General features: G+C 49.5%; 1 protein-coding gene across 2 annotated transcripts in view; it reads left to right on the top strand.

Moving 5' to 3' along the window:
• The first annotated feature begins 4,723 nt into the window (after positions 1–4,723).
• CABLES1 (Cdk5 and Abl enzyme substrate 1) overlaps positions 4,724–22,870 on the top strand; it is a 104,565-nt gene continuing 86,418 nt past the window's right edge. The window contains exon 1 of one of the 2 annotated variants that reach the window (XM_075993593.1): positions 4,724–5,802. In XM_075993593.1, coding sequence (XP_075849708.1) covers positions 4,982–5,802 — 821 coding nt within the window. In that variant the 5' untranslated portion in view covers positions 4,724–4,981. The remainder of the gene's footprint in view (positions 5,803–22,870) is intronic. The other variant, XM_075993594.1, reaches the window with a different exon arrangement.

The raw sequence follows: 22,870 nt of genomic DNA, 5'->3' as shown, positions 1-22,870 counted from the left end.
TGCACTATTGCTTTGGGGTATCTAATCTAAAAAGACCGTGGAAATGAGCAAGGGTTACCGGGAACATCCACACCTCTCCCCAGATTGACGAGATCCGGAAGTCCACTCTTGGCGTGAGCTATCATCCTTGATGCATTACTAACACACGTTGGGGTGCCTGTTCCTACAGTTCAGTGGACATACCCCTCCCCTATTTTTCTCATTTTCTCACACAAGTTATAAAAGCCTGAAGGCTCGACACTGTTATAGGCGGGCACTGCAGTAATATATTCCTCTTCCTCTTTCTCCCACATCGCGTCAGGGGTCCGGAGACAAAAAGGAGCCTGTTTGGGCCCCTGGCTGGATGGTGGCAGGGGCTGCTGATGCCAGGCACCGAGGGAAGGGCAGGTCCTCAGGCAGGAAAGGAGACTTGGAGAACAGAACCTTGGCAGGGAGTGGCAGGGACACCACGTCCCCTTGGCATCTTTTCCTGTTTAGGGAGAAGAGGGTGTCCTAGATGGGTGGCCCTGGGGGGTAAAGGTTGCAAAAGCCTCTTCTCAAGGGGGTTTAGCCCTCTTGGGGGTGGGTTGAACCCGGTGCATACAGCTTTTTTTTTTTTTTTAAATAACCCTTCATGTATTACAGTGAAAATACTAGCATGACTTTCTCTGACATTAGCTCCAGGATCGGACACATCCTGCCCTCCTTCGTACTCACAGACTCTAACCCAGACCTGGCATGGGATTGGCATTTAGGAAATATTGGGATGAGGGTTACAAGTCAGTCCCATTTTTGTAAGCTGCTATGTGGGGCTAAATATTACTCACTGAGTTTATTTCTTCATCTAATATCCCTGAGCTTCTGGTCAAGTCTTATCTTAATGTTGTATCTGATCTCAGAAGTCCCAGGGGAAAATTAAGGAAGGAAATTAAGGTATTTATGTCACATTGTAAAGTGGAACAATAACCTCTCATCCTCCCTCCCCGTCACCATTCTCTCGGGGTGACAGAAATGTTCCGGGAGAGTCCCAAGGGAAGGTGACTTCAGGGAGAAGGGTTGGGGCATTGAGGATCACCTCTTGGACATTATTTCTAGAGAACTTAACTTTTACTGGATTAAGGGCAGCAGTAGGTTTCTCAAGGGCACTATGCCTATGTGTTAGATCTACTAGTCCAGTGTGTGCTACCTGGGTTTTGATGGAAAACACAGTAAAATAATTTCATGTGAACCAGAGGTGACAGCTGAAGTTTCTCATGGGCCTCTAACAGGCAGGACCAGTGAAAACTACAAAAACTTAGAGCCTGAAACATTTCTTGTGTGTACCCTCTGTATTTTGCATTTTTCTAATAACAGCTACCCACTGAACTCCAGACATTCTGCTAGTTACATAATTTTTATTATTGCTAATATTCACAATTGTACAAGGTAAAATATTGCTCAACTTTACTTTACAGATGAGGCCACCAAGGGACAAAGTTTATGATGTGCCCAAGCTGGAGACCTAACAAGCTCATATGCTTATAAGACCCTAAGCTAATTTTTAGACTTCTGGGTCTGCCAAATTATTATCATTTTTTTAAGAGTTAGTGATTATTTGTAGGTTCTTTTTCTTTTGTTTCTTTTAACCCCCATGGGCCTCACTCTAAAAGCTCCTCCTCCACATTCTTTTAGCGTTTATACATTTGACACAGAGTTGGCTTTGAATTTGTGTTTAAATGTGTCCTGTGAGCTTTTGTTTTCCACCATTTTAACTATCAAAGGCACTAGGGCTGAAGGCCATACTTCTTTTTATCCCTTTGTCACAAGATGGTACTGTGCACACAGCAGTTGCTCAGGAATACTTGATCAATGAATAAATAGCTGAAAAATAAATGAATCTGCAATAACTCAGGGACTATGTAGATTAGGATGGTGTAAATAACAACTGACATTTTAAAAAGTACTTTAAGGTACAAAAATGCTCCTCATGCATTCTCATATCTATCTCACAATAACCCACAGAGGAAATTGGCTCAGAGAGGTTAAGTGACTTGCTCTTGAAACTCAGATCCTCTTACTCCAAAGCTTGTACCATTTCCATTATATTAAGAGTTTACTGTCAAGTATGAATATAAGATTACATCTGGAGACTGCCCCCCATTGAACATCCTCACCAGCAGAGGGCGCAAGAACACGTCTGGGTCTTGGAGGCAGACAGGTTTGTCCACCAGCCCAACCACTTAAAGAGGTAAATGTCTTGGGGCAAATTATTTAATTCTGCTGAGCCTTATCTGTAAAATATGGATGATAATGTCCTCCCCACCACAACCACAGGGTGGTCATAATGATTAGAAGTATTATGTGGCTAGCACACAGTAGGTGAACAATAAATAATCTCTCTCGTGATCTCCATAAGAAGGATCACAGAAACTATTTGGATGTTAAATGTTGATTTTTGTTTGATGCTTTAAAATATTTGAAATTAGTGTGCATACTTGACACTTAAAATAGGCCAAGAGTTATATCAAGTGAGCAAAGAAATGGATATTGAGGGAAAAGCTTTTTGCATTTTTTTAATTGCTATATCATAGTTGTCCTTTGGGGGATGATGGAAAATTTCTAATACCCAGCAAGATTGTGAAAAGCACACTGGAACAATCATTTAGATGAGAAGCCTTAAAAACATGACATACCATTTGCCCCAGCATCTATTTAACCTAAGACAATAATATTGGATGGTAGCAAGATTTAGAAAAACAAAGGATGCCATCATCACCATACTAAGAACAAAAGTGGAAAAAACACACTTATTAAATGCACAAATTAATAGTGTCTCCATCAAATTGAACACTATGCAGTCATTCAAATGATGCCATAGAAAAATATTCTAAATGGAAAGATGATCACACCACACCAGGCAAAAATCACAAGATAATTACAGCCCGATTTCACTTTTGTCTAAAAATATACGCAAGACAGAAATCAAAATTTTAAGTTATTTCCATAGGAGATGAGATTGTTAGTGGTTACTCTTTTTTTGCTCCTCTTTGCTTATCTGTAATGAACATTTAACATTTTTATAATAAAAGAAAGCAGTTTTTTCTTTTACAGGAGCAGAGTTGGATTCACTTAACACTGCCTGCCTGCACAACCAAGCCAGCAGTCATGTAAATTAAGTCAATTGTAAAAAAGAGGCTTGGAACTTTCAAGGTAGTTAGTTAAAGTAATTAAACTCCTGATGGAATTTCACAGAGCTGGCCACCAAGCTTTGACTTAGCTGCTGTAAAAAGATACCAGGCTCCACTTTTTCAAAAGGCCTAAAAACAGCACAAAATATGAACAATTGTTCATGTAGGGGGCCATGTGCCATCATGTCCCCAACAAATGCAACCTGAAACCCACCCCTTCTCACTCTCCAGGTTGGCTGCACATCTCTGGACAGGGTATGTTTGCTCTCCGTTACTCAATTTACTTTCCTGAACTTGAAATGGAGTGGAATTTCAATGTAGAGTTACCCATTCGTTCCGGGGCTAAATTTAAACCTTTAATTAAATTAATCCGTTGATCTTAAACACATTGCTTCTCCCTCAGCAAAGTGCAGGGAAGTTTCTTAAGTGTCACCGAGCTTAATTCAGTGTGACAATTGTTCCTTACTGCATTTGGTTAAGTCCCTCACACCGCCCGGGGACACCGCGCAAGTTTTCATATCGCTGCTGGGGAACGCCCTCCGCCCCCACCACACCCCACCCCCGGCGGTGACCCGCACTTGGGGGTAAGGCTGCAACTCCTGCCAGATCCAGAGCTGCTGTTCTAGAAGGGTCATCGCGTCCTTGGGCAGGAACCCACGTTTAAAGAAGACATAGTAGGTGCCAAACTGATGTTTATGAAATCAATGACAGAGTAACTGTCCATTTGGTTCCAGTTTAAGTGGGGGGAGAAACATTTGCAAGGTGACAAGCAGAAAAGAGTGTAAGGCCCTTTTAGCCCACCTCGGTCTTCATAGAAAATAGCATATTTCAGGGCCAAAGTAAAAACGTATGTTAGGTTTTGCTAAGAGAGAGCTGAAACGTGACAGCACCACGGAATGAGGGTGTGTAAATTCGCCTGGCCACGGGGAAGATGTTCTAGCTCCTGGGCTCTTCCGCACCCCAGGGCGTGCATTTACCCCGGGCTGTATCCTCGGCCGGCCTGCGAGTGAGACCCAGCTCTAATGGTTAGCGACAGCCCTAAGGCGGGGCTGTCCACGTGGGGGCTGTGTAACTTTCAACAAGGACCCATTTATTTCTCGGGGCCCACAGCAAGCAACACGGGGTCCAGTTCCAGTTAACTCGCTCGCTGTCCAATCTCTGCTCCGCTGCAGACCGTCCTGCAGACCCGCAGACTCCGCCGGGGCGGCAACTCACCAGGTCCCGCTCGCGCCCCCAACTCCCGGTGCGAGCGCGCCGGGGCAGCGTGCTCGCCTCCCGCACCTGGCTTCCGCGCGCCCCGGGAGCCGCCGACTCTCCCAGCAGACAGCTCGGACGAGCCGGGCACCCCGGCCGCCCGCCCGCCCCTCCGCCCGCCCGGCTCTCCTTCCTCCTCCTCTTCCTCCTCCTGCGGCCCCCTCGCCGCCCGCCGCCCGCCGCCCGCCGCCGCCTGCGGCTTTGTTTTCCTCCCAGGTTTCATTCCCCACACGTGATACCGTGTTATTGCAAAGAGCGCCTCGGAGCGCGAGCGCGGGGCGCGCGCACCTATAAATACGGACGCCGGCCCGGAGCCGAGACCGGCGAGCGGGCGGGCGAGCGGCCGGCGGGCGGCAGCCAGCGAGCGAGCGAGGCGCGCGCGTGGGCCGGGGCGGCGGCGCCCCCCGCCCGAGCACCGAGGGGCGAGCATGGCCCGCCCGCGGGGGGGCCGGGCCGCCGCGCACGCCGCCCGCGCCCCGCGCCCTGCCCAGCCCGGGTCGCCGCGGCTCGCGCCCGCCGCGTAGCACTCGGGCGCCGCTCGCCTCCCGGGCACCGCGGAAATACCGCCGCAGACGGACACAATGGCGGCGGCCGCCACCACGGCCGCCTGCGGCAGCAGCAGCGCCGGCACCGACGCCGCGGGCGCCAGCGGATTGCAGCAGCCGCCGCCGCAGCCCCAGCCCGCGGCCGCCGCGCCGGCCCAGCCGCCGCCCGAGCCCCCCCGGAAGCCGCGCGTGGACCCGCGGCGCCGCCAGGCTGCCCTCTCCTTCCTCACCAACATCTCGCTGGACGGACGGCCGCCGCCGCAGGACGCGGAGTGGGGCGGCGGCGACGAGAGCGGCGCGGCCAAGCCGGGCGCCGGCAGCGCCTGGGGCGCGCGGACTCGGCTCAGCCTGCTCGCCGCCGCCGAGCGGGGCGGCTGCAGCGCGCTCGCCGCGCCGGGCACGCCGCTGGCCGCGGGCTCCGGCCCCTGCCTCCCGCAGCCCCCGCTGCTGCCGCCCCTCGTCCCCGGCGGCCACGCGACCGTGCCCGGGCCCGGCGCGGCGCGGGCATTCGCGAGCCCCCTGGGCGCGGGCGGGGCGTCGGGGGAGCAGTGGCAGCCGTTCCGGCCGGCGCCCCTCGCCGCCTGTGCGCATTCGCAGCTGCCCGACGGGCCCGGGGGCGCCGGGCAGGAGGAGTTGGAGGAGGACGATGCCTTTACCAGCGTGCAGGTGCCGGCGGCCGCCTTCTTTGGCTCCGGGACCCCCGGGAGTGGGAGCGGCAGCCGGGGCCGCCTCAACTCGTTCACTCAGGGAATCCTGCCCATCGCCTTCTCCAGGCAGACCTCGCAGAACTACTGCCCCCTGGAGCAGCCGGGCCAGGGCGGCGGCACCAGCGCCTTCGAGCAGCTGCAGAGGTCCCGGTGAGTATCCAGGATGCGACGTGCACCCAACCCTGCGTCCCTCCCTGCTCGGGCTCTGGCCTGCGGGACGCGGGTGGTTCCCACTCTCCCGCGCGACCCGAGAGGTCCTGTGCTCCCGGCCGGAATTCCAACCCGCGGGGGCACGCAAAAGAGGGAGAATCCCCAGGAAGTGTGTGCACGAGCCTGGCACTCGCGGAGCAAGAGCAGCATGCTCGTGCAGTAGGTCGAGAGCTGGGAGTTGCGGGAGCACACTAAAAAGCGCCACCGAAACCTCCCGGCACCAGGAGGCGGAGATCAGGAACTTCCTGAAACCGGGTCCGGACCCGGAGGCGCACTCTCCCCACGCCGGGCGCGACTCGGCCGGGCGCAGGCGGGAGCAGTGGCCTGGCCGGCAGCTGAGCGGCGCGCGTGAGCCTAAACTTGGAGCAGACACGCGTGACCCTCCGCAGAACTTCTGCCTGCGCTCTGAGTATTCCTGCGGCCCGGGGGAACTTGACGGTTTCCTTTTGCTTTCCTGAGAAGTGCAAAGTCCCTGCATTCCACTGAACCAGGCCTGGCGCGTGGGGGGATGGAGAGGAAATAGGGTTTGAGAATGTTTTCCCCCATTCCAAGATGAATTTGGTTGACTTAGTTGAAAGCTTGTTGTACTTGTTATTGTAAGTTCTCTGCAGGTATTAGACATTTTAGCAAAAACATGAAATACCGGACGTTTTGCTTATTGTTCGGGAAATAGCCGGAGCGTGTTGCCATATGTTCCATGGGGCAATCGGAGGCAGGAGAACCGAATGGGACAGGAGCTGGCGGGAAAATGCAAACCTGTTCCCTGGGCGTGCCCTCCCTTGTTAATAATTAGGCCTCTTGTGAAGTTAGCGATAGCATAGACTCCACCTTCGCCCAGTTATTTTAACATCTTGGGGCCTCAGTTTCCTCTTCTTGGATGCTGCAGGAGTCAAGATGGCTAAGAAGGACAATCTCTGTTACAGCCTCAATGCTGTGATGCTCATCTGAAAGCTCAGGCTTGCTCTGGCCTAAGTAAGAAGGTGGCTTATTTGGAAAACTTACTCTCCCAATGGACAAATGGGGAAGAACATGCCGGGCTCAGCCAGAAGTTTGCTCTTAGTGTTCTTCTTCCCAAGTGGGTGAGAGTGTGAGCGTGCTCGGGGTGTAGCATTGCGGTTGAGTGCACAGGGGCCCCCAGGCAGGGGTGTGGAGCCAGGAGAAGCAGCCAGGTTGATTGCCGGATGAATTAGCGACACTGTGCACAGGTGACAGCCCTGCTCTGGCATTTCTTGTCAGAACAGGCGTCTTCCCACTAGTGGGTGAGTGCCGGGAGGGGAATCCCTTGTTCCTGGGCGAGTCAAGCACTCTCCGCAGTTTCTGGGCAGCTCGGTGTAACTGCTTGACATCACACACCGGTTCATGGTGACTCTAGACTTTGAGTCCAAGCCCAGCAGGCAAGAGGGTTATGACAGGACTTGTAATAAACATATGTGTTATTCTAAGCCAGCGTGCAAGGCTGGCCCGTGTCTCCTAATGGACAGATGTGTTCGCGGTGCTAGAAGCAGCTGGAGCCCAGATTCCCTCGCACTCTTTGTCCGAGAAGCTCATTTCGGGGGATGTGGAGGACCTTGTGTGTTAGTATTTCTGAGCCAAAGACTATCCAGAACTACATCCCCGATCCTATTAATGTGAGCCTTCTACACGTTTTATTGCTCTACACAGTACGCACAGTAAGATGAGCTGGTCACTGCGAGATGCTTCCTTACCTGCCACTTTGTCTTACTATTTCTGAATAATCCATATCTGGCAACAATTTGATAGGCTTTTACAAATTACAGAAATGAACAGAAACAGTATCAAATTTAATGTACAAAAGGGAAAAATAGGTAAAACTGATTTAGGAAAGGCCTTTTTAAAAAAAGGTTAGCTTGGCTATGGAGTGGCTGTGAACTTGAATTATCCTAGGCTCTGTTTTCTGCGCTGTGCCATGTTTATGATCACAAGAGAACTTTCACCTGCCTAGAAAAGTATGGTTTAGATGAATTCATTTGAAGAGGGCCCAGGGCCAGCTTTCCTGGTGTGCCTCCCTTTAAGAAACCCTGCTAGCCTGTGTGGTTCTGTATACACTACTTCACTGATGTTCTCCTGGGATGTTGTTTTCATATCAAATTATACTTTCCTTGGATTCGTTTCCCGCTGTTAGAGGCATTCCATAGACCCTTGCTGCTCCGAAGTGGGGGCTCTGGAGCTTCACTGGGAGCACTTAAAATGCAAACTCACTGGCCCCACAGGAAGACTCCTTGAGTCCAAATCTGCATTTTAACAAGATCCTCAGGTGGCTCATATACCAATTGAAGTTGGAGAAGCAGTACTATAGTGAATCTGAAATCTGCCTTTTTTTATGAATTTGAGATTTCATATATTCATTTTGTTATGGAGGTGTAAAAATTAGAATTTCCTGATCTGAAATCTTGAAATTCATTCTTTTTGATTACTTCCATCTAAACAGTTGTAAAGCCATTCACAGTTAATTGCCTTGGACTTCCAAACTTTGAAATACAGCAGCGAGGAACATTTCTGCACCTGGGCCTTGGCGTAAGTGGGTGCTCAGTAAATGCATGTGGATGCGGTGATTACACCATCTCTGTTCACTGGGCTGGACTTGACATCTGTCACCCGTAACCCTCACAGTCATTCTGTGTGTAGATGTTCTCACAGGCGAGGAGATCTTAAGCTAAGAGAGGTTGAGTAACTGCTGCAGACTGGCCCAGCTACTGAGAGGCACGTTTGAGGATCAGACCAAGCTCTGCCTGGCGCACAGTAGGCCCACAGACAGTTTTTGAGCTGTTGGCTGTAAATGTTTGTGATTCAGCAGGCCGGTCATACTGATGTTGTGACTCTGCATTCTTTTTCCTAGGCACCCCCTCAATTTAGCTTTTTTGTTCAGAGCCCCCAGCTTTGCTGCTACTTCCCAGTCTCCATTCTGTTGGGGTGTCTGGGGAAGCCAGGACGGTGGCCTGGGTATCCTCCCAGCCTCACCTATGGGACTGAGCACTGGGAAACCGACATGCTGGGGTTTGCTCTCAGGTGTCAGAGGAGGGAAGCCAAAAAGATGCCTTTGAGCTTCACACCCTATCGAGTTTCTCTACTGGGCACCCGGAAGGTGTTAATAGGTGAAAGGGAGTGTAAATTTATAAGGTGTGCTTTAAGGCTTCCTTTTACTTTAAAAACTTCATCTCAAGCAGCAGCTGGCCTCAGCCCTCGGTCATTCCACTTCTCGGCGCTTCTGACGGGCAGACTGCCACCCAGAGCACGTAGAGTGGAGCCCAGGTGAATTCACATGCTCACAGAAGGGGTGCAAGGTGGCCAGGGTGTTATTTTAAAATAAATTAGGGTTTTGTCTCTTAGAAGACCTGCGTTAGCCGTCATGCCTTGTGGAGAGTTTAGTGGGGCTCATGGTGCAGAAGAGCCCTAAGTCTTGGGTTTGGGTGCTGGTGCCACTGTGACCTTGTCCGACCCTGGCCAGGTTAATCAGCCTCCTGGGTCTGTTTCCTCCTGAGAGCCTTGGCCTGTGGTTTAGGCGCTTTCAAGTGCTAATTGCTGTTACATTTATTATTGAGGACTAAGCATGAGTTTATGCTAAATGCTTTGTATCTGGGCTTCTCAAATGTGAATGTGTTTAGAATCACCTTAGGATCTCTTAAAAGGCAGATTCTGTATTTCTGACCAGCTCCCTGGGAAGCAGATGGACCACACTTTGAAGAGGTGGGTTTTAACCCAGTGCTGTGATTTGTTCCTCTTGTAAGACTGAGGAAACCAGGGCTCAGAGATGTTAAGTAACCTGCCCAAGGTCATTCAGCCAATTCCCGACAGAGCTCAGGCTCACGCTCATCTTGGAGCTTCTGCCCACCCCTCCCTCTCTGCGTTGCCCCTCTTGGTGGGAAAACTGGGCTCGAGCCGTAACTGTAATCTCAGTGTCTTTAAGGGGCGATGAGTGTCCTTCCTAACTTTGTCGCCACCTGCTTTGTGACTTCAGGCAAGTCTTTCTTCTGGATTTGAAAAGTCTGGGAAGGACTTTGATCTCGGCATTAAGCAAACACAATTTATCACTGAGCCATTTTCCCAGCAATCTGAATTATGAAAGGCAAAGCCCAGGTGTGGCCGGGCCCTGCTAATGGCAGGGCAGCCTGAGGCCCGCCTGTCACCCTTCTCCCAGCCACAAAGCCTGCAGGGTGGGCGAGCCCAGAAGGTGAAATCAGTCGGAATCCTGCTCGCTGCTGGCAAGTGCCCAGGGAGGGCAGCGAGTTCGAGCGTGACCTTTTGCTCTCCCCAAAGGGTGGGGAGCCACTGCGTGGCTCTGGGCTAAGCTCAGCAGCCATCCTGGGAAGCTCCGAGTGCCTGGACCTCATTGTAAAGATAGTTGTCAGTGGGAGAAGGCCAAGGGCAGGTGGCCCTGAGAACACAACAGGAAGGAGTGGCAGGTCATGTGAGCCGACGTGGAATAAGGGAGGTCAGGCTGGGACTTGGGACGCCCAAGATCCCAAGATTCCCAAGATCCCAAGATTCCGGGTCTCTATTTCCTTATTGAACTGGGACAGAGGAGCCTGCTGCCTCTTCTACACGTCTTGCATGCTGAGTGTGTCAGTCGTGTGCCCTGCTGAGGCCTGGAGCGTGTTTAGCTTGGGGAAGTGTGGATAAGTGTTGGGTTTGTTCTGGCTGGCTTCCGTGGGTAAAACGTTCACGAATGAATGAAGGAATGGGCTTCCCTCAATGTAAAGAACTTGAAAAATCACCTTTCGCTCTGTTTGCTCAGGCAGCAGAGGTATCACGTCACAGCTTTGGGAGGCCACCCAGGCAGGGGGCCAGTGCCTGGGAAGGTGGTCGGTCCCCAGCCAAAACCACTGCCCGTATCGAGGACAGGATCTGTAGTGGCGACTGTTGCTGACGGGCCTCAGGTTCAGCGAGTACTTCTGTAGAGACTGATTTCAGACCCCAAACAACATGGAGGGGCAGGAGTCTAAAGTCACAGAGTGGGCGAGGGGTGGCCTCAGGTGCTTTGTTATTTGTCAGGTATGTAGTAGAGGAAATTCTGTATTGAGACTTCAAGCCTTATATCATTTGTTCACTCAACAAACGTTGAACATGATATCAATTATGAGTCAGCACTGTGAGAGTCATGGGCGACATGGACACATAGATATAAAGCATAGTCTCTGTTGGTGTTGGGTGACACAAGCACCCGTGGGTGCCTTGGTACGGTGGTGAGGGTTTGGTTAGAGGTAAGCTTACTGTTTGAGGCCCCGCTGGAGCAGGGACACTTCATACCTCGCCCCGTGGGAGCTGGCACAGGGCCTTGGACACCGTATTTTTATCTGACAAACATGTGGCAGGCATTATTCTAAGCACTCTGTGGGGATCGAGTGCACGCTTAAGATAACCCTGAGTCTGTACTCCTATCATCACCCGCACTGGGAAGCACAGAGAGGTTAAGTAACTTGCCTGGGGTCCTTCAGCCTGCATCTGGGAACCGGGTTTGAAGCCAGGCCGTCTAGCTTCAGAACCCGGGCTCTGACCCGCCCCCTCCACTGCGCTGTGGTTTATGGGTCGGGCTCATAAATGCTTGTTGAAGCGGCTTCAGCTGAACTGGGCAGAAGTTGGCCTAAGTGGCCTCAAGGGCGCTGATCGCTTGTGGTTTCCTCATTTAGCTTTCCGCCTTTCTGTCGCTCGGGGAGGACCTCTGTACACGTGGGCCCAGAGGACAGGCCAGGCTAAGCAGGGATTCCTGTGACTGCAGTAATTTGATCCTGCACACGGCCGCCTGTGCTTCCCCTCTTCTCAGCCACAGCCCCTGTCACCTCCGTTGGAACGGGCCCCTGGCACCCCAAAGGATGGTGTCTGCAACTCTACCTCTCTCCTGACCAAGTTCTTAGCCATGAAATGGGAATAATAAACTGCCTCCTTCCTGGGCTGTTCCTTCGTTGGACCTTCTGTGTCTTCTAGCGCCACCCAGCTGCCACCTGGCTGATTATAAATAAGTTTCTTGGAAACAGTCATGCCCACTCGTATATGTATCGCCTCTGGCTGCCTTCGTGCTACAGGGACAGAATCAAGTAGTTGTGACAGACCACGTGGCCACCAAGCCTAAGCAGTTTGTTCCCTGGCTTATGACAGAAAAGTCGTGTGGCCCTGGCCCAGTGCTCTGGTCCCAGGCGGTGCACGGTGCCCTTGGCCCCTCGCTGTCCTCGCCACGTTTGTGCCCTGTGTGATGCCATGGCCCGAGAGGCTCCTGACTTCTGCTGGGACCCCTGTCAACTGCTTCCCCCAGGGCTGCCAGAGGGCCCTTTCTGAAAGCCACATCTGATCCCACAGTCCTCTATCTGTGTATGTCTGGTGGGGCGGCCTCCCCTGCCCACTGTTCGCCCTCAGTGGCTTGTCAGCTCACACATCTTTTGTGTTCTGTTCTTCCCTTTGGGAGCTGTGCAACGTGTTGCTATCGAACAAAGCATGCTGAAAACCATCGGTTTGTATGAGAATTTGCTGTTTCACATAATGATGTGAATATTGCCCAGAGTTACCACCACCCATTTTTTTCTACCTCAAGTTTCATCCTGTGTACAACTTAAAAACCAAACTTTTCACAGACACTGGGGTTGAAACAGACCACTCAGTATTATGTGTAGGAATCATAAAATCATTAGCTATTACTTTGTTTTACACACTGTAATATTGTATTTTTATTTTTATTTGGTTTTTAAAAGCCTCCAAGAACATATAATCAATCAGGGTTTCTGGGGTTTTTCCCCCCCCTCTTTGTGTTAGTAGTTTGGATAATTGCGCTCCAGTTTATATTTAACAAGGTTATCATTAATGTGGTTTGGGTTATTGCTACACATTAGCCACAAGACAAAAGCTTGTAAAACAGAACATGCAGATGCTACAGTTTGTAATAGTAAGTGTGTACAGGACAGGACCCAGTCTTGTTCCTGATTTAAAGCACAGGATATACTTAAATGTAAGTATAAATAGAAGAAAAATCATTCAGTAAGAGGTTAGTAAAATATTTGAGAATGCCAAAGATTTTTATGTGCCTGGCACGTTGATTTTTATTTTATAACACTTTCCTCGATCCAAGTATTTATAAAGCACAATGTCTACTTTGATAGTTTCAGGAAGGATGTGAGGAACAAGAAGACAGGCAAAGTCTAAAAAATTATTTGCTTAAGGACAAAAATTGGCCCGTGAGGGGGACAAGATGTTGAAAGGTGGTTCTTGATGAACTGTTATGTTTTACTGAGTTGAGTAAAGTTTGCTTTTGGAAGATGAATAGTGAAGAAGTTGAGATTACAAATGTCTAAGGGAATTGTGAGATTTCAATTAAGCCATCACAAAACTAACAACTGATAATATATGTCGTATTTATTTGTACAATGCTTTACATTTTACAAAGTGCTTTTGTAGATATATGTTTTTAGCAAATCATTTCAAAAAAGGCAATGTGGGGGCTGTTTCTGTGGATTTGAAAGTTGCTGTATGAGGAAGAGCTGGAATTTATAAATCTATCTTTTCTTATTTGAAGTTGAGAGTTTTAAAACAAACACTCTACCATAGCTGTACCATTTAAGAAAAACTTAAGAAAGAATCCTATTAAGGGCTGTAAAATTTTATTCTCCTTCCTGTCCAGATCTTCCACTTGTTATTTGTTAACCTCAAAAAGAACAAAAATGCGAGAGCCTCGTTCATTTCAGACTTAGGGGCTGGAGTCAGTCAAGGTCAGTATGTTAAAGTACAAAGAAATATTGTGCTATAGTTTTGGCCAGCCCTGTGCCTTCTCATCAGGCAAGGATGCTGATTTTTCGCGTGATAACCTCTGGGGCAGGCCAACGGAACCCTGGTTTGGGGCTTAGTCACGGAAAATTTTCCCAAAAATGACAGTTCTCTCTGGATAATAGTTTGGTGTCAGTTCCTCCCCCAGGGAGTGAGCTCTTCCTTCGTTCCCATACCCCTGCCACAAGTCCTCTGTCTCTGCAAAATGGGTGAGCAGATGCAAGAGACGAAGAACCAGATTTGGAGTCCCATGACCCTGCCACTTGGTGGCACCTTTTGGGCAACTCACCTAACTCTTCTGAGCCTCGGCATCCTCATCTGTAGAATGGGGATAAGAAGCCCTTTTTCGCGGGTGTGTTGCAAGGATTAAAAGGAGAATGCAGAGGGCAACATTGAACACCTAGCAGGGTTTTGGCCCTCAATGATTGAGCAGTGAAACTGTAGCTTTCATTTCCATTCACAGTTGCATGCTACGTAAGAAGCCATTGAGACGTTGGTCAAGGTCTAAGATCCGGGGGACCTGGTGCTATGGTAGCCTGAACAGATAAGTTGCTGCGTTGTTTTAGTTTTATAAGTAGTAGCAAAATTGGAGCAGCAAAGGAAAACAGTACCCCCTCTGTTAGGGGCTGCATAACCCCAGCTTACACTGGAGTCTTGACAATTCCCGTTGCCAAAGTAAAGCAAGGCAGGGTGAATTCACGTTCATCATGGTACCTTGAGAGCAGCAAGGCTGTGAGGATATGAGCGACAGTCGTTCTTGTCCACATGCAGACCCACAAAGGCGCTGCCCTACCTGGAGGGTGCCCGCAGCCCCCTTGGGGAACACGTAGGGAGACGTTTGGGAAGGTTGTTCCCTTTGTTCTCCCCGTGCAGAGCCATGGCCTTCTGTGGTCTTGTGCTGCCTGCTTGGCCTCCATTTCTAGGCAGGATACCCTCCCAAATGTGAGGGCTCCCCAGGGGCCAGCGTGGCAGCTGTGACATGTGGAGTCCAAGTTGTATGCTGCTCTGGGGACTTGGCCTCATTGTTCACCTTTGTTTCCCCTCTGCACGTGGTCCCCACCTCCTCTCTCTGAAACCCTGGTGAAACAGAGGTGGGGCTTTGCGCCGGGCTTCCAGTGTAGCCTGTTTGGCATTGGGGTCAGCAGGGACATCAGTATCAACGCTGCACACGCATCTGCGTGCCAGGCAGGGGTGGCTTGGCTACTCGGAGATTGATGGGGCTCAGTGCCCACTCCAGAAAAGAACTACAGCGCACGGCAGCCGGGCTTCCGGGTGGCAGGAGGGGTGGTAGGAGGGGTCGTAGGCTCCTCAATGGTCTTGCATTGGGAGCCGTGGCCCTCTGGAGGTGGCCTTAAAACTGGGTCCACAGGTCAGCTGTGACTTCACGGTGGGTGCGTGATGGTAGAGCATGCTGGGTGCTCGGTTAAGCAGGGTGAGTTTTATTTCAGAGGAAGGAGGGAGGCTCGTGAGCAGAGCTGGAGTTTTCAAAACTAGAGGCAGATTGAAGGGAGGAAGGAAACTGCAGCAGTATTTTTTGCTCTTAACCTTTTTGGGTATCCTAGTTGTCTCTTCAGAAAAATGAACCTGTGCCACATCCAAAATTTGTACTTCTAGGGAATGTGTCTACTTTGACATATACTGAATTTTGGAGTTTCAGGGGGGAGGGTGGACCCCTGGAGATTTCTCCCTGCAGGAGACTGGTCAGGAGAGCTGGTGGAGGAGCCCCCGGGAAGGGTGGGGTCTGAAGGCAAAGGCAGTGGCCTGAGACTTCAGCTGACCCTTGACAGTGGCTTTTCACTGCCGTGCTCGGTCCATGCTTGACTTGGGGCACGCCCTTCAGCGCATCACTGCCTACTGACCCTGGCGTCCTTTGGGTCCCCCACCTCTGCAGCACCTTGTTTTTGCTCACGTGGCCTGTGCTGGGTTGAGTAACACCCACCGCTCCGATTCACACCCACCTGAAACCTCAGAATGTGACATTATTTGGAAATAAGGTTATTGTGGATGTAACTAGTTAAGATGAGGTCACGCTAGATTGAGGTGGGCCCTAAATCCAATGACTGGTGTCCTCCTAAGAAGCGACAGGAATGCACAGAACAGAGAGGAGAGCACTCTGTGGAAACCGAGACAGGGACTGGAGTGCTGTGTCGCCGGCCAAAGCGTGCCAGGGATCGCTACAACACCAGAGAACGGAGGAAGCAAGGAAGGGTCTGCCCCATGGCTCCAGAAGGAACCAGCCCTGCTGACACCTTGATTTTGGACTTGTATCCTCCTGAGCTGTCGTTTTAAGCCCCCCAGTTTGCGGTAGGTGGTTACATCAGTCCTGGGAAAATGCACAGCGACATCTCGGAGTCAGAGCTGGGACTGGCTGCTCTGGGGAGAGGTGGCAGCCTTCCCCTCCCTGGCCTGCAGGAGCGGACCAATGTCCCCACGCAGAGCCCAAACCGGGGGAAGGATCTGTAGGTGGCTGCGGCACCGGGGAATTTTGGGGAAAAATTAAACTCTGTTCTGGATACTTCCATGTTTGTTCGATTCTTTGGCACGGCTGTAGACCAGTAGCTCTTGGAACGTGCTCCCTGGTCCCGCAGCGCCCAGGAGCTCCTTGGACACACGGTCCTCAGACCTGGCCTCAGCGTTCCTGAACGAGGAGCCTTGGAGCGGGGCCGCAAGCTCTCAGTGGGTGTCTCGTGCCCGTGCGAGTTTGGGGACAGCCGCTGCGGACAAAGCCTCATGTGTCTCCGGCTTTACTGGACCTTCTGAAAGATGTGAACGGTGTCTAGTGCTACATGAAATATTTCCATTTTACTTCCAAGCATTTATTCTAGCACAGATCTGTGGAAGTCACCCTGTGGCACAGGGCTCCGCTGAGAGCCCAGGTAATTTAGCTTTGAGGCTCCACGTGACCACCGTTAGGTTTTTTCCCCCCTTTTCTGTCCCCACCACAGCCACACTACATCTCCGGTGAACTTCTAGGCTCTGGTGAGTCCCTTCCGCATTAGCTTTCCCTGCCTCCTTGTGTCCGGTGTATCTGTTCCCTTGCCTGTGTCCCAAAGTATTTTATATCTACCTGTATTTTAACGTTCTAGTAGGTTTTTAAAGTATTCAGACACATTTGTTGACAGCCTTCTGCCCTGTGCCAGGCAGAGATGGGACACGGACCTCAGTGTCTTGTGCTAGAGTTGGGGAGAAAAAGGGCAACCAGAAAACCTGCAAGTAAAGTAAATTCTTGAGGGTGGTCTGGAGGGAGTCGCTGGGGTCTGTGAACATCGGTTAGATACGGTGGCCAGGAAAGGCCCTTCTTTCAGAGGAAGACGAGAAAGCAGTCAGCCACCTAAAGGTGGGGTGCAGGTTTCAGGCCCTGGAACTTGTGTTCTAGGGCCGTGAGCCGTCAGTGAGCTGGGTCTGTTTAAGGAAGAGAAGAAGGGCAGGCAGATCGATTGGATGTGGAGCAGGCTGAGAGGTGGGTATCCAGGAGACCCCAGGGTTTCTGGTGTGGACTGACTGGATGGCTGTGGCCCCTCTGAGGCAGGATGAGGGTGTGGCACAATGCAATGTTAAGAAGAGTTTAAAAAATGCTACCAGGAAGCAAAATTGTGCAAGCGAAGAAGCACCTATCTCTTCTTGTCTTTTCCTCCTAATCCCTTGCCTTTACTTTCCTAATAGCTCGAGGTAATATATCTATAGGGTCATAAATCACTTTTTGATGGAAGATATACATATGGAGAATTTTCTTTTCCTCCCAAGGTAGAAAATGATGTTTAAGCTTAGAGACCATCCCAAATTTTATACTCACTGCCAACTTGCTTGGCCTAAAATTTTTCATATTAACCTTGTAAGGTGAATGTTGAACGTATCAGCTTCAAAAAAAAAAAAATCCCAAATCAGATTTCATTCATTTAATTTCAGTTAAAGACCCACTTTCTTATTAAAAAAATTTTTTAGAGCAAGATAATTAAATTTTTCAAGCATTCCTAGTTCAACTTGTACATATTTGCAGCTAATTACTAAGTGCTGAAGTCTGAGCAACCTGGGATGCAAAGAAAGATCTGTTTTCCAAGAGAAAAAAAATTGCCTTCTGGAAACTGCACAATCACGTGCTGTGGTAACCCAACAAGTGCCCAGTGTGCCCGTGATCGGGACTCGCTGTGCGTGTCAAAGTAAGGCCGGGTGTGGTCTCTATACCATAGCAGCAACTGCGTCTTTCTCCTGTTTTATTGGTAATTTTTTTGGTAATAATTGTGTGCTTGTTGAACACTCACTTTATGAGCTACCTAGCCCTATAGAAGTCGCTTCACATCCCAGATCTTCCCTGTCCTGGGCGTGTAGCTTTAGGCAAGTCCCTGATTTCCTTGAGCCTCAGTTATCATCTGTAAAGAGTGGGAGATAATATTTGATAATCAGATACCTCGTAGTGTGACTGCAAAGCACAAATCCCATGGTCTCTGTAAAGCACTTATCACAGTACCTGGAGCATAGTTCTTGATAGAATCTGATATGATTATCATATCCTAGATACCCTTCTGGTGCTTGACAGATTTTGTAGAAACTGATACCACGATGTAAACTAGGGATTTGAACTTCAGAGAGGTGCCTTTTCTTGCCCAAGTCACATGGGGCTGGCAGAGTGGGGAGCCCCTCAAACTTTGAAGCTCATGCTGTCCCACTCTGCTCTGTTGCCTTTTGATGCATGTAACATTTTTAACCCAAACAAGGTTTGTGACCTTCTTGAGCAAAATTAGTTCTGTTTTAGGATCCAGGTGGTGGTTTCTTGACACCTGCCCTATTGGGCACTTTCACAAAGAACATATGCTGATGTTCGTGTCATTTACCCATCCAGCCCCTGTTGGTGGGAAGCTGCCATGTATATGCAGAGTGACTAAACCACACTTTTTTATTTGACCCTGTTCGCTGCAAATTTAAGTGAATAATTGGGGGTCTGGTGGATTGGAAGCGATGGGAATGAGATATTTCAATGCAGTGATCCCGTGGGCAGTATTTCACAGAACTGGAAAGAATTTGGCCTGTAGAACTTATTATAAGAGGTGCAGTGTTCGTTATGCATAACTTTAGTTCTTTTGGAGCCAGGAAAATAAAAGTCAAGACTGAAATATAAGGAAATGAATAAGATACGTGCAGGCTGGTGAAATCTGGGATAAAACAAAATATTTACATAGGAGTTCAGCTTTGATTTTATATTGTCACAAATTGGTACCAGATGCCCGAATTTCAGACAGACTCCCAAGCTGATCCGAGAGTGTGAGTTGGAAAACAAATCACTTTGCCATTTGGAATGCTGATTGATATTTTAGGAGTTTCTTTTTGTTTTCAAAGGGAAAATAATGCATATTACAGACCCAGAAAACAGAACTTTTATAAATGGCAATTAACAGAAGATGCCCAAGGGAGGAAGTCTCCGGTTTCTTTTTATAACCCTGGCAAAAGTAATCGAAGTGATATTTTATTAACATTGGCATCTCCCGCTTGCACTGGGAGTTAGTTCAGCCTCGTATAGCCGTGTCCAGAGCTGGTAGCTCCATTTCCATTTTCCTTCAACTTCAGGGCTGAGGAGAAACACAGGAGTATTTCTTTCTGGGGCTGTGGTGGCTTGTGGTCGCCATGTGGCAGGATCTCAGGATCGTGAGTGGTGGCACACTTTTTCTCTAATGGCTTAAAAAAGTGGCTTTTCATTTTAGATTTGATCTCAACAGTGTTTCCTTATCCTGCAGGCCGTTGTACTTGCTGGCATTTGTGAATGACTCATAAAATGAGTTTTGAATGGTCTGACACTTCTGCCTCGGCCCTTGAATGCTTTCTAAGAGGTGCCGCCATGCGAGAATATGTGCTGATTTTCCCACATAAGTTGCCAGAGGGTCACCTGGATGACAGGCAGAGCTGAGTCTGTATTCTGGCTCCCATCCTTGGATGCTGTCAGACTCGGGTGACAATCACTCTCTGAGGCCCAGGCTGGGAGAGAAATGCGAATCCCGACGTGGGCTGGCAGGGTGCTTGGAGGGTGATGTGAATGGAATGAGGCCATCTAGAATAGAGAGGGACTCCTTGGAGGGTCTGCCAACCCCCTCCCGACCCCTAGATGGGTCTCAGTATTTCCTGCAGCTGCCTGGCTGTAGACTGTCACGTGGATGAGAAGGAACGCCAACTTTAGAGGCCGAGAGAGTTGAGGCTGCCATGCACTTCCGAGCCCCGGGTTCGTTGACATGAAAGGGCGAGAGCTGTCATCCCTGCTCTCTGGGCCAGAGGCCTCTCAGCTGTGAAAAGACACCCAGAAACCCAGTGAGACGGTGGCACCAAGACCGTTTCCTCTTTAGCGCCAGGACTGTGGACGTCAGTCTATGCTAGCAGCCTCGACTCCGAGGGAGTGGATTTCTCCTGTATAATTTTTAGCTACTGTAGTCACTTCTCACTGCTCACAGTAGTTTGTTTTATGAAGTTGCTGCAGTCACTGAATTGGAGAGTCCTGAGCCACGGCTCCTGGGGGACACACAGGGTGAGGTTCCCACAAGCCTCTGGCCACAACATTTTCATCATCCAGTCAGGACACAACCTTGTTCTGTGTGTGCTTCTGTTTAAAGACACCTTATTTAGTACATCCTGTTGGTTCATCATTGAACTCACAAGCAACAGCACTGCCACACGGCCTGAACAAAGCTTTTTGAACACGCATTTTGTCATAAGGTGCATGGCAGCCGCCTCCTGCTGAGGAGAACACCACACAGCACCTCAGCGCCATGCTTGGGGCCACTGAAAACAGCAATATCACTAAGAAAAATGCAAAAAATCTGGCACTAAAAATTTCAAGAAAAGGACACCACGTCTGAGCTGAAATGGCACAGGGTCGCCTGGTTCACCTCAGTTGGGAATCTGAGTGTCGGTGACTCGGATTTTTTTGCTGTGTGTACGTGTGCATGCACGTGAATGACCGTGAAAGTGCCATGTGTGTTGATTTTGGGGTGATGAATAATCATAGCAAGTAGGTGAATGTGCAAATACGGAATCCAGGAATAATGAGGCTCCACTGTACTTTATCCAGATTTGTATTAAGAGGCTTGCTGTGTGTGCCGGGGGCTTCCCTAGATGGGCGAGTTCTGGAAAGAGTCCGTCCTCTCGTCCAGGCGGGCCTGCCTCAGCCCGTCTCGTGTATCCCTTGCAATACCCTTGAAGTGGGAAGGGCTGGTCCCACCATATTCCCTTTATTGAGGAGGAAGCCAAGAATCGGAGAGCTGACGTGACCCGGGGCCACAGCAGGAAGAAAGTGCGATCTGACTCCCAGGCTCTGAAATGAATGCCTTTCCCTTCCCGCCATGCCGCGCGGGCAGCGGAGAGGCAAGATATCCATAGGATGAGCGCCCTAAATGATAGAATTTAAATGCTGACATCATATTTCAATACTGCTTAAACAGTTAACCCTCTTCCTGATAATTTCTTTATGATTTAATTAGATGAAAAGCAGCATGGCATTGTGATTAACAGCGTAAATCCTGGAGCCAGACTTCATAGGTTTGAATCCTGGCTTTGCTATTCCTCTGGGGAAGGGGGGAGGTGTTTGGCAATTAATAAATAAGGTAAAAGCTTTCCGATCCTTGGTTTCCTTATTTGTAAAATAAAAATAGTAATAACACCTAACATGTGGGCCCAGTGTGAGACAGTGAATTAATTCGTATTTAGTGCTTAGATCTACGCCTGGCACCCTGTAGGCCTTCTGTGAGCTGGAGCTGTGATTATCATTTAGTGATAGGTGCTCAGGGAATGCGTGTTGGGCCCATCCGTGGTGACTCTAAATAAATTAGGGAAATGGTATAGTGTGGTTGTCACTGCACGGTGCAGAGCCAAGAAGGGATTTTGCAATTTTCCAGTCCTTTTGATCTGTTTGGGTTACATAGTTCGGGCCTGGAAAATCTGGTGCAGAGCTTTATTTATCCAGTTTAACTGTCAGCAGTGAGCAGATTAAGCAGACCTTTGTCAAGGCTGTGTCATTTTTGATGAGTGGACAGCTAATCAGATGAGCAAATATTCGTGGGCACCTGCCAGGTTTAATAGTCCCTGCCTCAAACGTGTGAAAATTCAAGTAACAGAAGATGAGAATGGGAGATGTCACAAAGCAGAGCATAATTAGTCACATAGAAAGCAAATTTCCATGCCACCCCAAACCCGCCGTCTTTGCAGCTACTAAAGTACGTTTAAAACTGCCGGTTTTCCTTGGCCGGGCGTGGTGGTGGCTCACGCCTGTAATCCTAGCACTCTGGGAGGCCGAGGCGGGCGGATTGCTCGAGGTCAGGAGTTCGAAACCACCCTGAGCAAGAGCGAGACCCCCGTCTCTACTATAAATAGAAATAAAATTAATTGGCCAACTAATATATATAGAAAAAATTAGCCGGGCATGGTGGCACATGCTTGTAGTCCCAGCTACTTGGGAGGCTGAGGCAGGAGGATTGCTTGAGCCCAGGAGTTTGAGGTTGCTGTGAGCTAGGCTGAAGCCATGGCACTCACTCTAGCCTGGGCAACAAAGCAAGACTCTGTCTCAAAAAAAAAAAAAAAAAAAAAAACTGCCAGTTTTCCTTCCTGACCTTCTACTTGGCATCTGGTAGAGATGTTAGTAAACAGCAGTCACGTGCGGGGAGGGAAGCCACATCTCAAGTGGGGGACCCTAAATGGAAGTCATCCCTGGACCCCATGAGGCATGCACCTTTCTAAAAAGACCGCAGGCAGCCAGCCACACCTACCTGGTGCGATGCCTCTCACGTCTTCAGCAGGAGGTAATTAAAAAGAACATAGAGTCATTTGACCCTGATCTCACGGTTGAGTAGCACAAAATTAATCTTTGAGGGGATGCTTCAGTTAGGAACAAGTAAATAGGGCAAAGTCTACGAGCGCATCTTAGGAAATTCCTATTTGCTTTCGTAAAGACAGGGTCTTATAACCTTCCAGGCCAAGGGGGGAGGGGTTCTGTTATTTTCTTACCAAAAACTTGCAGCCCAAAGTTCATATTTGGCCTATTGTCTAATATTAAACTTTGCATTGCCTCACTTGCTTGCATTAATAAGCTTACTGAAGTGCTATTGTTAGAAAACTCCCATTTTCTCAAGAGAAAAAGGCACCTTTCCTTATAAGCAAGTAGTTTGTGACACGTTTTAAGTAGATCTTTTACCCTAGTTTTTTTCTTTTTTCCTACTTTTTGTCATTGAACAAGTGATTCATTCTTCTGCATCTGTGTTCATTCTGACTAAGG

The sequence above is a fragment of the Microcebus murinus genome, chromosome 17, assembly GCF_040939455.1.
Source record: "Microcebus murinus isolate Inina chromosome 17, M.murinus_Inina_mat1.0, whole genome shotgun sequence".
In the NCBI taxonomy this organism is placed as follows: domain Eukaryota; kingdom Metazoa; phylum Chordata; class Mammalia; order Primates; family Cheirogaleidae; genus Microcebus; species Microcebus murinus.
Note: the sequence above shows the minus strand (reverse complement) of the source record. Positions and strands in the feature narration are given on the sequence as shown.